General features: G+C 48.4%; 1 protein-coding gene across 1 annotated transcript in view; it reads right to left on the bottom strand.

Moving 5' to 3' along the window:
* Positions 1 to 372: 372 nt before the first annotated feature.
* The window catches only part of Aldh1l2 (aldehyde dehydrogenase 1 family member L2), a 42,275-nt gene continuing 28,996 nt past the window's right edge, over positions 373 to 13,651 (bottom strand). Inside the window, exons 15-23 of the mRNA XM_038314919.1 lie at positions 13,410 to 13,515; positions 11,266 to 11,353; positions 10,750 to 10,843; positions 9,534 to 9,633; positions 8,134 to 8,232; positions 5,972 to 6,137; positions 3,394 to 3,499; positions 2,588 to 2,787; positions 373 to 428 (exon numbers count right to left, since the gene is read on the bottom strand). Of these exons, the coding sequence (XP_038170847.1) occupies positions 373 to 428; positions 2,588 to 2,787; positions 3,394 to 3,499; positions 5,972 to 6,137; positions 8,134 to 8,232; positions 9,534 to 9,633; positions 10,750 to 10,843; positions 11,266 to 11,353; positions 13,410 to 13,515 (1,015 nt within the window). The remainder of the gene's footprint in view (positions 429 to 2,587; positions 2,788 to 3,393; positions 3,500 to 5,971; positions 6,138 to 8,133; positions 8,233 to 9,533; positions 9,634 to 10,749; positions 10,844 to 11,265; positions 11,354 to 13,409; positions 13,516 to 13,651) is intronic.

Raw genomic sequence — 13,651 nt, 5'->3', positions numbered from 1 at the left:
ATTAGAGACCCAGAAGTCCTGTATATTACAGCTGAGTGAGGTCAGTGTGTTCAGGAAGGATGGCCTTGAAGAGAATAGTTCTTCCTGGGAGAGAGCAGGCTCCCACACTTTAGAAATACACATGATACCCAACATTGTGAAAACCTGACAGAGGCAAGACATTTGGTGATAAGAAAGATGTGTACTGGAATTTACTGAGGTCGTTGGTTGGGCAAATGCTCCCCAAGAGGTCCAACTCTCAGGCAAATGGCCGCACAAGTGGCGCGATCTTCTTTTTGGTCTTCTTGGTCCTTGTATATTTTTGTGGCTTCCCAGATGGTTCCTCGTTCATCGGCGACTGTTCATCAACGGCTTCCTGATGCTAGTGTTGCTCTAATACTCCAGTGTCACCGTTTTGGTTTTGAGGTATTCATTCAGGGCTTCCTCACCTGGGGGGAGAGAATAGTGGCCAGTTTAACACACACAAGGATGGGGAGAGACTTGTGGCCTAGGCCTGTGCTCCTCAGGTTCACACGAGACATCCGAGGGCCTTGAGGTAAGTTAGGGGAATCACTGACAGTCCTCACAGTGTGGATGCTAGGGGATCACAGACCATGATGAATGAGTAGTGAGGGCTAGAGTAGCCTACCAGGCCCTCCAGTGATTGGCGTGTTGGCTGGTGAGCTTCAGCCCTAACCTTCCTCCTGTTCCCTGCTTGATGAACTCTGTTTCTCTGTTTTGTGGTCTTGTGACCAGGGTGCCGTCTATTCAGTTGCAGAGTTGAGTACAGGGAGGGAAGCTGGGGGGGGCGTTCACTGAGAGGGGAATGGAAGTGCAGTTTCCTTCGCTTGTTGGAGATAGAAGACCACATCTAGGCTTCACCTGCTTCCAGACAGGTGATTTCTACAGAAGCCAAGGACGGTGCCAGAGGACATGAGTGAATTTGACAGACAGCACACAGAGGCCAAGGGAAGGTGCCGCAAGGAGTCTGAGGAACACGGTCGACGGGGCTGTCAAACTTGTTCTCCTTCATTAGAGTCATGAGGAAGGATGACAAACAAACTTGTTCCCAGCCTTCGCCAGAGTGGTCAGATCAGATATTTTACAGCCCCTAGGTAACTATAACCCAAGATAGCCACGCTTGAGACTACACTGATCCAAGGAGCCTTCAATCGTGTAGGGAACCATGAGGCGTTTTCTTTTGTTTTATAGTAAAACAAGCCTTACCTGTCGCTTACACTGTCAGAGAACAAACAGAAACAAAACATTGCCAAGAAGACCTGCAACTGTGTCGTAGAACCAAGACCACTTTTTATTCCTATAAATACATTGTCAAAAATTGCTAGGAACCAGAACCTAATACCTTAAATGAGCCAAATTTGCAGGGAAGTTTCAGCAAATCAAGTATTTTTATTTCAGAGTGTATTGAGATCCACATAGCCTAGGCTGCTTTCAAATTTGCTGTTTTGGCAAGGATGCTCTTGAACTGGTCCTCCTGTCTGTGCTCCTAAGTGCTGGATTGCAGGCCTGAGCCACCACACCATACTCTCCCATCTTAACGTGTATTTTTACACTTGATATTTTTAAGCAATGGAGGACCACAGAATAGGAGGTGAGTTCTGCAGTTGGTCTGGCTGACTTTTACTTCTCTGTCTGTGCCTGTCTGTGTGGAACTGGGCACCCCATCCAGCCGTTCTGGGCCCGGTGTCCCTGATCAGAACAATGGCATCCTAGCAGTTTTCTGCTGGGTTCTCTCGCTTGTGTTCATCAGGTAAAGTCTTACACGAGGGCCCAGCACAACCTCAGCATCCAGAGTGAGCTGTGGCCTGAGAGATGTCAGGACAACCGCTCACCATGAACTGCGTCCAGCATTGTGTGTTCTCTGATCCTAGAGGCCCTACGTGCCCAACAGACCCTGCTTATCTCGGTGACTCTTCTAGACTCAAAGAGAGAGGACCAACCCCAGAGCTACTTTGAGCCCCCAGATTGTCGTCTTGGTTCCACTGAGTTCCACAAAAATAACTTCATACTGAAAGTCAGATTTAAAAAACATGTTTTAGCGAGCCGGGCGGTGGTGGCGCACGCCTTTAATCCCAGCACTCGGGAGGCAGAGGCAGGCGGATCTCTGTGAGTTCGAGACCAGCCTGGTCTGCAAGAGCTAGCTCCAGGACAGGCTCTAAAGCTGCAGAGAAACCCTGTCTCGAAAAACAAAAAAAAAAAAAACAAAAAAACAAAAAAAACAACAACAAAACATGTTTTAGCTAAAACAATTGACCCATGAGATTTCTGAGTGGGTAAAGGCACTTCTCAAGCAAGCGACCTGACCTGTGTTAAATCTCCAGAATCCATGGGGTGAAAGGAGAAAAACCAGCATAGACAATTGTCCTCAGAGAACGCACGTGTGACATGACGCACTTAACCATGCACACAAATATAAACAGTTGTAGTTCTCTTCAGATGTACTTAATGGTTTTTGAAATTCCAGTGCCCTTCGTAAGCTGCTGTGTAGGAGATCCCCTTTAAAATAACAAGGGAGTGCGGTGGCGTGGAAATACTGTCTCTGTGTGGTGTAGTGTGGATGTCCAGGAGCAAAACAAGCCACACTCACCTAAGTCCTTCCCAAAGCCAGACTGCTTCACTCCGCCGAAAGGGGCCGCCACGTCTGTCTTGTTGTAGGTGTTGATGAAAACCGTTCCCGCCTCTAGCTTGTCACTCGCGTACATGGCCTTGTTGATGTCTCTCGTGAAAACCCCAGAGGCCAAACCATATTCGGTGTTATTCGCTCGGCGCAGAACTCCGTCGATGTCCCTGTGAGATGTTTCCAGAAGCAGAAAACACCGTTAAAAGTGCAGGGAGCGTATTCCACTCCTCACGCAGGTCAGGCAGTGTCTCCTTCCATTTCACCAGCATCATCTTCGTTAGTCTGCAGGGATCCTTTGTGTGCTTCCTCGGCCAATTATCAGAACCTGTTTCCTGTAGGCACCCCTCCTCAGAACTGTCCAGCCCCAGAGCTCTCCTGTCTTCCCCAAACGCAGCTACTCTGCCTCCGTAGCTTTTGAGACAGGGTCTCTCATTAAACCTGGAGCTCACCAGTCAGGCTGGACTGGCTCGTGGGGGTGACATTCCTGTCTCTGCTCAGCTCTGAGTTTGCATCTGCCATGGTGCCACACCTCCCCCGTAAGTGGGTGCTGGGATCTGCACTCCGGGCCTCCCCTTTGTCCAGGAAGCCCTTCGCCCAGGAAGCCCTTCGCCCGATGAGCTATCTCCCGGCCCCCAGGTGCTTCTAATTAACCAATGGATTCACTCTTAAAGAGGAGAATTGCACATCCATTGATTGCATGCTCTGGGGACAGCACCAAGCAGAGGCGTTATCTAGCTGAAACCCCTGTCACACAGTGTGCGTAGGGAACACACCCGTTTGGAAACTTAGAAATAACCATGATAGGCCCGAAGGACTCCTCTCTGGCGAGGTACATGTGGTCCTCGACGTCCGTGAACACAGTTGGTTCCATGAAGAAGCCTGTGAGGAATAGATGCATCAGCCGCAGGCGAGATCGTTTGCCTCCCCAGTTTACTGTGGTCGTCCAGCCCACCCCAAGCTTAGCTAAAGAAGAGAACCGTCTTCTGTGTAGCAGGGGCCTTCCTGGCTGCTCATTTTTTACTGACTTGATTATGAAAAGCTGAAGGGTGTGAAAGGAGAGCGTGTATTTAATAAATGTTCATAGTTCAGCACCTTTGAGTTGTTGTTTGTCCGCACTGACGCGTCTTAAAGCAAGACTCAGACTCCTTTTTCATTCCCGAGCATTTCAGTGCAAGTTGGGCAAAGGAAAAAGCGTTTTAGATGTAGCCACAGTAGAGATTAACTTTCATGAAATGGGCACATTCTTATTTGTGTTTCTCTTTTGTTTTCTCCAGTGTTTGATAGTTACTACCCTCTTTGGTTTCACTAAAGACTGAAATAAATCTCCAGGTGTCTTTCATGTTTAATTTCTCATGTTTGCACTTTGCGATTTCCTCCTGTCCCTCCCTCTTCTGTTTTGTTCCGTTGAGACAATATCTCCCTGTTCTCCAAGGTTTCCTGGAACTGGCCATGTAGCTCAGGCTGGTCTTTTTCTTTTTTATTGATTTTTATTGAGCTCTACATTTTTCTGTGCTCCCCTCCCTGCCTTTAAGCCCTCCCCCAAGGTCCTCATGCTCCCAATTTACTCAGGAGATCTTGTCTTTTTTATACTTTCTACTTCCCATGTAGATTAGATCTATGCAAGTCTCTCTTTGTGTTCTCATTGTTGTCTAAGTTCTCTGGGATTGTGGTCTGTAGGCTGGCTTTCTTTGCTTTATGTTTAAAAACCACCTATGAGTGAGTACATGTGATAATTGTCTTTCTGTGTCTGGGTTACCTCACTCAAAATGATGTTTTCTAACTCCATCCATTTTCCTGAAAAATTCAAAATGTCATTTTTTTTCTGCTGTGTAGTACTCAATTATGTAAATGCACCACATTTTCCTTATGCATTCTTCCCAGGCTGGTCTTGAACCTTCGTCCTGCCTCAGGTTCTCAAGTGTTGGAGTTAAGGTGTATGCCACCCTACCTAGCTATACTGTTGAATATCTTAGCATTTTTAATTTGCCATTGCTTTGTTAGGTGATATTTGTTTTTCTATATCATATATTCCTTTAAAAAATCACTGGGGCCTGGTGAGATGGCTCAGTGGTGAAGAGCACTTGCTCTTCCAGAGGACCCGGGTTTGATTCCCAGCCCCACGTGGCACCTGGTACTGCAGTCCCCGGAGATCCAGACCCTCTCCTGCCTGTCACAGACAGCAAGCAAGCATGTGAAACACAGACCCACATACAGGATCAACACACATAACACATAACCAAGCGAGCATGTGATACACAGACCCACATACAGGATCAACATACATACATATAAAATAAAAACGGTAAGGTTTTTTTTTTTTTTATAATTATGTGTTCGCCTGCATGAGTGCACACTGTGCGCTTGCTCGGTGCCCACGGAGACCAGACGTCCTCTGGAACTGGATTTACAGCTGTGAGCTCCCGTGTAGGTGCTGGGAAGCAACCCAGGTCTTTGCAAGAGCAGCCGTGCTATAGATGCCTTATCCCTCTCCAGCTCCCAGTGCCTTTTTCTAAGGACTCCAGTCTCCATGGACCACCATTTTCTCCCTGAATCAATGATTTTCATCTAGAGAAATGCAAAGTAGTGATTTTTCTACTCTGTCTTTTTTTTTCCTTCTCCCAAGACAAGGTTTCCTCTATGTAGCCCTGACTGTCCTAGAACTCAGTGTGTAGACCAGGCTGGCCTCCAACTCAGAGATCTGTCAGCCTCGGCCTGCCTAGTGCTAGGATTAAAGGCGTGCGCCACCACCACCTGGCTTTTTTTATTCTTTTGATTTACAACGATTTGTGGAAATGTCCCTGTACCACCTGTTCAGGCTGCTGGAAACTCAGCTCATCCAGGGAACACAGGACAAATGCTTTAATTTTCCTCGCAACCGCCATTGTTTAAAATAAAGAGCCGTGTACAGTAACAGTCCAAACAGTTGTCTGCTTTGAAGATCACAATATCAAGCCCCGTCTTGACAGCAAGTGAAAACTGCACACACACACACACACACACACTGCACCTACACGCATATGCACCCATGTGCACAAACGTGTACACACATACACATGTATATACATATGCTGCACATATACATATACACACACATAGGCACACACATGCTGCACCTACACGGATATGCACCCATATGCGCGCACACACACACATACACACACTGCACATATAGACATACACACAGGTACACATGCCACACCTGTATCTGTAAGACATAAGCACACACGCACACACATGCACACACAGACACACACTCTTCTGCAGGGGAGGCACTGAAGCAGAAGTCATTACTATCCATTCTGGCTTTGGGGTGGGGGCAGGCACCAGGCACTTCCACAGAGATGCTCTTACCTGACCGCTGCACCTGTCGTCCTCCATATACCAGGGTGGCCCCTTCCTTCACCCCAGTTTCACAGTACTGCAGCAGCTTTTCTAGATGGGCTTTGTGGTTTTGGGGCCCGTGGTCCGTAGATCTGTCCAGCGGATCACCAATCTTCATCTTTTTAATTTCTTCCACCTGTAGTTTACCCAATCCACAAAACACAGTCGCTGTTAGTAGTAACAGTGTTACCAGTAACGTGTTCTATGCGTATATTTGTGTCATGGTGTCCTGAGCGGTTGACAGATGTGTGGTTGACTCTTTCAAGCTGCAGTGGAAGTAAGTCTTCAATGTTTCCATGTTACGGAAGGAGAAACCGAGGCCCCGAAGGGGTTAAATGGTTTTTCTCATCACACACAGTCACGCTACACTGTGACTTTAAAGGTCAAGTCCCCAAGTACTGTGTTCTCACAATACAAGCCCAGTGCTGTGTATCCAAATCCTGAAGATTAACCCATGAAGAGCAAAGTGACATTCTGGAATTTTCATTAACTTCTTAGACTCTTGATGGCAAAAGAATTTCTAATGTTTTCCCCTCTTTAAGTGTGGTGGAGCACTCTGTGAGACTCTCGTGAGATAGCCAGGCAGGAAGAATTGCTGGAATTTTTTTTGTTTTGGGTTTTTGTTTTTGTTTTTCGTTTTGTTTTTTGGTTTTTGTTTTTTTTTTTTTTTTTTGAAACAGACACCATGTAGCCCAGGCTGTCTTAGAATCCCCTGTGTAATCAGGGCCGACCTGACCCGTAACCGGGATGGAATGTTCTGGTGAGAAGTGTCACACTGCTGCTCCCTGGCACACCTACGCGTGCTGCTTCTCATCCTGGTCGTCCTCTGTGCCGTTTTCCGGCTGTAACTCCAGCTCAACGAGGAGAAAGAACGGAGGCCCCCGTGACCCTGTGAGTTTGAATATAGATCTGCTACTGATCTCTTGGTGCCTTGCAAACCCTGTGCTGGAGAGATGTTCTGCATGAGGGTGACCCTGGCTGCCTGCCTGTTCTGTATTGCCAATGCCCAGCAATAGGCATTGCTGGGAACGCAACACGTAGCTGTTGAGGGGCTGTAGAGATGGATCAGAGGATAGGAATGCATATTGTTTTTGCAGAAGACCTGTTTGGTTTTTAGTACCCACATCAGGTGCTCACAACCACCTCTGACTTTCAGTGTACACACATGCACGCACACACACAATTACAAATAAATCTCATCTGGTTGTGGTGGTGCGCGTCTTTAATCCCAGCATTTGGGACTCAGAAGCAGGAAGAGCTCTTGAGTTTGAGGCCAGCCTGGTTTACATAGCAAGCTTCCAGTAAGGCAAGTTACACAGTGAAATCCTGCTCATCCAAGTCTTAAAAAAGGAAATACAGTGAATGAATACAAAAATTGCTCGTGTAGAAAATAGGCTTGTACTGGACCAGTACAGAAAGTGCTTGACATTTCTGGTCTCTGCTTTGGAAATGTCCTCATGTGTTAGATCCTACGAGCCTCTGTATGTCTATACTGCGGATTGGATTCTAATGAGACACAAAGTAAATTACCCTGTAAGCCTGAGCAGTCAGTGACTGCTGCCTGCCGACCCCACTACCTGCCTCTGAAAAATTGTCGTGCTCTCTGTGAAGAAAGGAGGCCTCTGCTTTTGTGTGTTTATGTGTCTGTATTTGTGTGTATGCAGGTGAATATGTGTGTGTGCACACGCAGGCAGAGGTCAGAGAACAACATGGCTGTTTTCCCCCAGGTGTTCTCCACCTGTGTTTTGAGGCAGAGTTTCTCCTTTGCCTGAAGCTTGCTGGTTAGTCTATGGTGTTTGGTCAGTCAGTCTCTGGCCTCTGCTTGTGTCTGCTGCCTGTCCAGCACTGGAATTACAGGTATGTGCCAGCGCACTGTGTGTGTGTGTGTGTGTGTGTGTGTGTGTGTGTGTGTGTGTGCATGTATGCGTGTGCATGTATTAAGTGTGTGTGTGTCTTGGAACACAGGGCCATGTGTGTGTTAAGTACTCAATGAACTATCTGTACCCCTGGCCACCTCAACTATCACAACACCGCCATTGCTATCTGACATCTAAAAATCAGGAATAATCACAGAAGTGCTTTTACAGAAAACCGTTCATGTACAACCCGCAGCAGTTCTGAAGATGCCTTACCACCCTGGTTACGAATTCGTCGTGGATGGACTCTTCCACGAACAGCCGTCCCGCCGCAATGCAGTTCTCTCCTTTATTGAAAAACACTGCACCCATGCCCTTCAGCAACAGAAGAGAGAGCCACGTTAGTGTTGCTCAGGTCAGCTGGTCATCCCATCACACAGAGAGGGCGGCACTCTGTGTGAGAACATGTTCATGTGTGTGTGCAGATAGAAGTGAGGTCAACACCATATGTGTTATCGGTTGCTCTCCATGTCTTAATTTTTTTTCTTGTCAGGGTCTCTTGTTGTTTAGCTGGACTGGCTGGCTAGCGAACTCCAGGAATGCTGCCCTCTCCCAGTGCTGGGACTGCAGGAGCGCACTGCCCTACCTCGTGTGGGTGCTGTGAACGCCAGGGATGCTCCCCTCTCCCGGTGCTGGGACTCCAGGTGCGCACTGCCCTACCTTGTGTGGGTGCTGTGAATCCAGATGCTGGTCCCTGCACTTGCTGTACTGACTGAGCCCTCTGCCCTGGCCCCGCCTGTTGTGCAAGCATCACGGTAACAGAGACTTGAGACAGTCCTGTAGGTTGTTGGTGACTCTTAGCGACTGCTAGGAGATAGTTGTTTTGACTTTTCCCAGTTTCAGTTCATGAGCACTTACTTGAAATGTGTGACAATGAGGACACACCTAAGACAACCCTGTGCAGGGTTTTTGTTTTTGTTTTTGTTTTTGTTTTTTTTTTTTTTGGTTTTTCGAGACAGGGTTTCTCTGTGGCTTTGGAGCCTGTCCTGGAACTAGCTCTTGTAGACCAGGCTGGCCTCGAACTCACAGAGATCTGCCTGCCTCTGCCTCCCGAGTGCTGGGATTAAAGGCGTGCGCCACCACCGCCCAGCTCTGTGCAGGGTTTATAGACGAGTGCCGCCATGCCCAGTTTATGCCATGCTGGGACTCAAACCCTGAGTTCCATTGCAGGCAAAGGTAAGCCCTGCTAACTACTTTTCTCTTTATTTTAGAAATATTTTACACGTTAATTTTTGGAGGCAGGTGCATAAATGCTCTAATTTGTGTGTGGAGGTCACAGGACAACTTGCAGGAGGTGGTTTTTTTCTTCCACCGTGTGATTCTGCGGATGGAACTTAGGTGTCAGGTATGGAGGCAAATCCTTTGCTGGGTTTGTTTAAACAGTTTAGCCAGAGCCTGGTGTCTAGGACAGAAAAGGGATGAAGGAGGTAAGGTGCTAGCAGACAGGAGGGAGATATTATAAAAAGCCATTTAAAGCAATTAAGCATCCTTAGGATAAACAAAAAACGACATTTGCTTCTGACCAGCTCAACTAGATCCCATCTGAAGGCCTCCCATAAAGGAGAGGAAGCGTGTTGTAGATCTAGGCGCCTTCTGCCTGGTTTGGGCCCCCTTACCATCCTCACAGCCTTGTCAAGTTCACAGTCATTGAATATTATAAGTGGGGATTTGCCGCCAAGCTCCAGGGAGACTTTCTTCAGGTTGCTCACAGCACAGCTAGAGGAGAACAAATAGGAACAAGCAGTTATTCTGTCCGTCCGTCCATCTGTCTCTCTCTTCTATGTTCCTATTCAACATGCAAAACACAATTGAGCTTCAGAAACATTAAGAACCTTGTTTATGAGGGTGTGGCAGTGCATGCCTGTAGCTCCAGCATTCAGAGCGTGGAGGCTGGAGGATGGCATGTGCAAGGCCAGCCCCGCTACACAGAGAAACCGCGTCTCAGAGAGGAGAGGGGAAGAGAAAAGAAACCCGATGTGGCAGCTGGGCGGTAAATGTGGGAGGTTCACGTGTTTTTTTTTTTTTTTCCCCATGATTTGTATACTTCAGAGGTGTTCTGTAATGTTTGAAAAATCCAGTGTTCAAATAATGGAGATTCCCAGAGGGAAATTCACCTGTGAGGATTTCGTTATATCAAGGTCTGCAGGCAAATCCAGCTCCTAGACAGCCTGCGAGACTATCACAGGTGGGACAGCGGTGGTTAGAGGTACACTTAGTTCTTCACGCCTTACTACGTACGTTTTTGTTGGTTTGCCCTTTGAGTGGTGATGGAGACAACCCATCACCCATCTCCCGTGTCTCGTGGCTGCTGTTCTTATCGTTTTCATTTGAAATGAAATTTGTTTGGGGTCAGCGACCTGCCCCATCTTCTAGCTCATGTTGTCTGTGTTTGTTTGGATTCTCTAGGCAAGGCGTTGACCATGCAGCTCTGTCTCCAGCCCATGGCCCTGGTTTCAACTGTGGAGAGCTTTTTCTTACATTTGTGTATTTCAGTATTTGTCAGTGATAAAGGCAGATTCTCCGTTGGTTACGGTTTCTCTAATTCTAGTTTTGTTGTTGTTGCTTACTTTGTTTCCTGAGACAGCATCTCACATACTCCAGCTAACCTTTCCCGTCTGACCCCCCTGCCTACACCTCCAGAGTGCTGGCATTGCAGGATGAACCATCCCATGTGCTCTCTGCAGCCATAGGAATGAAACCCAGGGCGTTGTGCAACCTGGGGAAGCAGTCTGCCAGCTGAGCCCTATCCCCAGCCTTATCTTCGTTCCCACACACTCTGTTGAAGGTCAGGTAGAAGCCTGATCGAGCGGGCTTCCCACAGCAAGCCAGTACCTGCTCATGATCTGTTTGCCCACAGACGTGGAGCCGGTGAAGCCGAGCTTGCGGATGTCAGGGTGCTGAGACAGCCGCTGTCCTGCGACGCCCCCTGCAGAATTAATTAAGGCGAAGACACGACTCAGATCTTGCAGGGAGGGTGGGTTTGCATTTGCTGGAGTAGGTTTCTAAGCTTAGATTCGAACCCGCAGTTACATTTTCTGTGTTAATTACAAATGGATTTAAACAAGATCCTCCATGCAGCTGTGCCCACCCCTATTGATGGAGAAGCCTCAATTGTTACTTTCCAAAGTGCTTATTAAAGTCAATATGGCCCACCTTAGGGCGGTTTTACAATGCTATCCCTCCCCACACTCCACACAGTAGATTCCCACTCTATATTTCTATTACACCGTAAATATATTACACTTCGTGAACTGTATTCAGTTGTAACATGGTTTCATTCGGGCCAAGACTGCAGTGGGAAACAGCATTCAGCTTCATGAGCTACCGATTGGTCCCCTGCAGGCTTACCTGAACCTGGAACGATGTTGATTACCCCCTTTGGAAAGCCAGCTTTCACAGTCAGCTCTGCAAACTTCAGGGCCGTCAAGGGCGTGACCTGGAAGTGAAGACAGTCGACTGTTGCCTTCCTCAGACCTGTGCTGTCCTTACCAGGGCCCTGATTCCCTCGTTTGTGGGTGTGGTGCACACTTGAGGTACGTGCACAAGAGTGTGGGTGTGCACACGTAGGGAAACCAGGGCCGGATGTTGCTGCCGTCCACCCTATTGTCTTGAGACGCGGCCTGTCACTGAATCAGAAGCATGGCATTTCAGCCAAGCTGGTTATAATCAATCTGTCTGCATCCACCTGTTCCCCACCGCTGCTCGGGCTACAGGCACATCCTTCTGTGTCCAGCTCACTGCACAGCTTCTGAGAATCCAGACTCAGGTGTCCATGCTGGCAAAGCTTGTCCTCCCGCCCAGTGAGCCATTTCCCTGCTCCTGGGAGCTCATTCTCTTTGTATCTTACATTGCTCTATTGTTATTTGTTTAATTTGAAGATAATTTCAGACTTATGGCAAAGTTGCCAAAGTAGTCCAGAGAATTCCTCGTTCACCCTGGCCACTCAAATACGAAGTCTTCAGTGCATTTCTTTCTCGTTCTCTCTATCCTTTTGTTTTTCTCCACGCTAACGCTATCTAGATGAGTGCTTCTTTTCTCGTTTGATCTCTAACAGTGGGGTAGGCAGGAGAAGATCCAGGGAGGTATGAATATCTGAATATCTGAGCTTCAGTTTCCACCGACAGATACACAGTAAACCACCTGTGACTCACGTTCAGGACTGAACAGTAGTGTTCAGTGTGCATGGAGGTGGGGTGGGGGGGTCACAGAGGGAGTCAATATCCTGTGAATGAGGCACTTGCAGGATCAAGGGGAGCGAGCCCTCCCTCCGTCTGTCTGTCTGTCCCTGTGGGGGGGCAGGGGAGGAAAGGGAGATCACCGTAGTCCCCTCATGAGCGGTGTGTGTCTGTGCCACTGTCCCACTCAGTTGTTCCTCTGCCCTGAAAGCTGCCCTGTGTGCAGTCGACAGGCCTCACTACATGGAATCACAGATCATATTATTATTTTAAATCAAGTGACCATCACAAAATGGGCAAGTACCCGAAAGACCTGGCGTGAAACCTGCACGACCAGTACTGCAGCCCACGTGGAGAAAGAGCACCCGCTCCCCCTTCCAGTGACAGCTGCCTTAGCTACACAGAGAGGCTTAGACAGGGCAGCCTGGAGAGACTCTGAGAAGCCGGCAGCAGACACTGCAGTGCCAAGAAGCCTACTGTGCCAGCCTGTTGTTTAGTCTATCACAGCGCTGTTGTTGAAGAGGGGACCGATCCACGGTGTGTTATTATGCCCTGGAATGAAGGCACCATGGGTAGAATAACACTTATACCCACTCCCGAAACTGGATATGGTCTCTGCCTGTGATCATAGCCCTGGGGGTGGTGGAGGCAGGAGGACCAGATGTTTCAGGTTTCAGGCCAGCTTCAGCTTCAGGGAAGTTCAAGATGAGCGTGGGCCACATGAGGTGTTCTTAAAACATACAGAAACTACTGCAGCATCGGTAGGTGTCTCGGAGAAGTGCCTGATGCGTGTTCTTAAGCATTCCCTTGTTGTCCACACGTGTATATGCTTTCAGGCATGTTCAATCTGTGGCCCTTCCATCATTTGTCTCCCAGGATGACTGTGCATGTGGCCTAATATGACCGAGTTACGTCACAGAGTCAAAGGGTGTACACCCCTGGACCTTACAAAATTGCCCAATTACTACGTTATTTCATGTATTTTCCCCCATCTTCCATCCCTTTGCAAAATTTTTGGTAATTAAATGTGAATAGGGTCAGCAAGATGGTGCATAGATAAAGCCCTTGGCACCAAACCCCGAGTTCGATTCCCAGATCCCACAGGGAGAGACCAAATTCCTTGGGGTCGTCCCCTGAGCTCTGTGCCCACACACACGTTTCTCCTCAACCTGCATTTTTCTTAAAAATGAGAATTTACAAATAACATATGAAGCATTGTCTGTGAACCGTGAGAAGCTTGGGGGTGTGCTGTTCACAGATGTGTGTCTGTGTTAAGTTTACAGGCAAGGGGAGCCCTCTGCCGCTGGCGAGGCTCACCTGTGCCGGCTTGAGGACCAGGGTGTTGCCGGCCGCCAGGCATGCTGCGCTCTTCCAGGCCAGCATCATCAGTGGGTAGTTCCAGGGGATGATGATGGCGCAGGCGCTGTGGGGAGATGGCCCACGCCCTCAGTGCCCTTATGCTGGCACAGCGTCCACGCCACTCAGAGGCTCGAAGGCCCATGCCCTTAGTCCCCTTACGCTGGCACAGCTTCCACAGCCACCCAGAGGCTCGATGGCCC

The sequence above is a fragment of the Arvicola amphibius genome, chromosome 17 (genome assembly GCF_903992535.2).
Source record: "Arvicola amphibius chromosome 17, mArvAmp1.2, whole genome shotgun sequence".
NCBI classification, from domain to species: domain Eukaryota; kingdom Metazoa; phylum Chordata; class Mammalia; order Rodentia; family Cricetidae; genus Arvicola; species Arvicola amphibius.
This window is presented reverse-complemented; position numbering and strand designations above follow the sequence as displayed.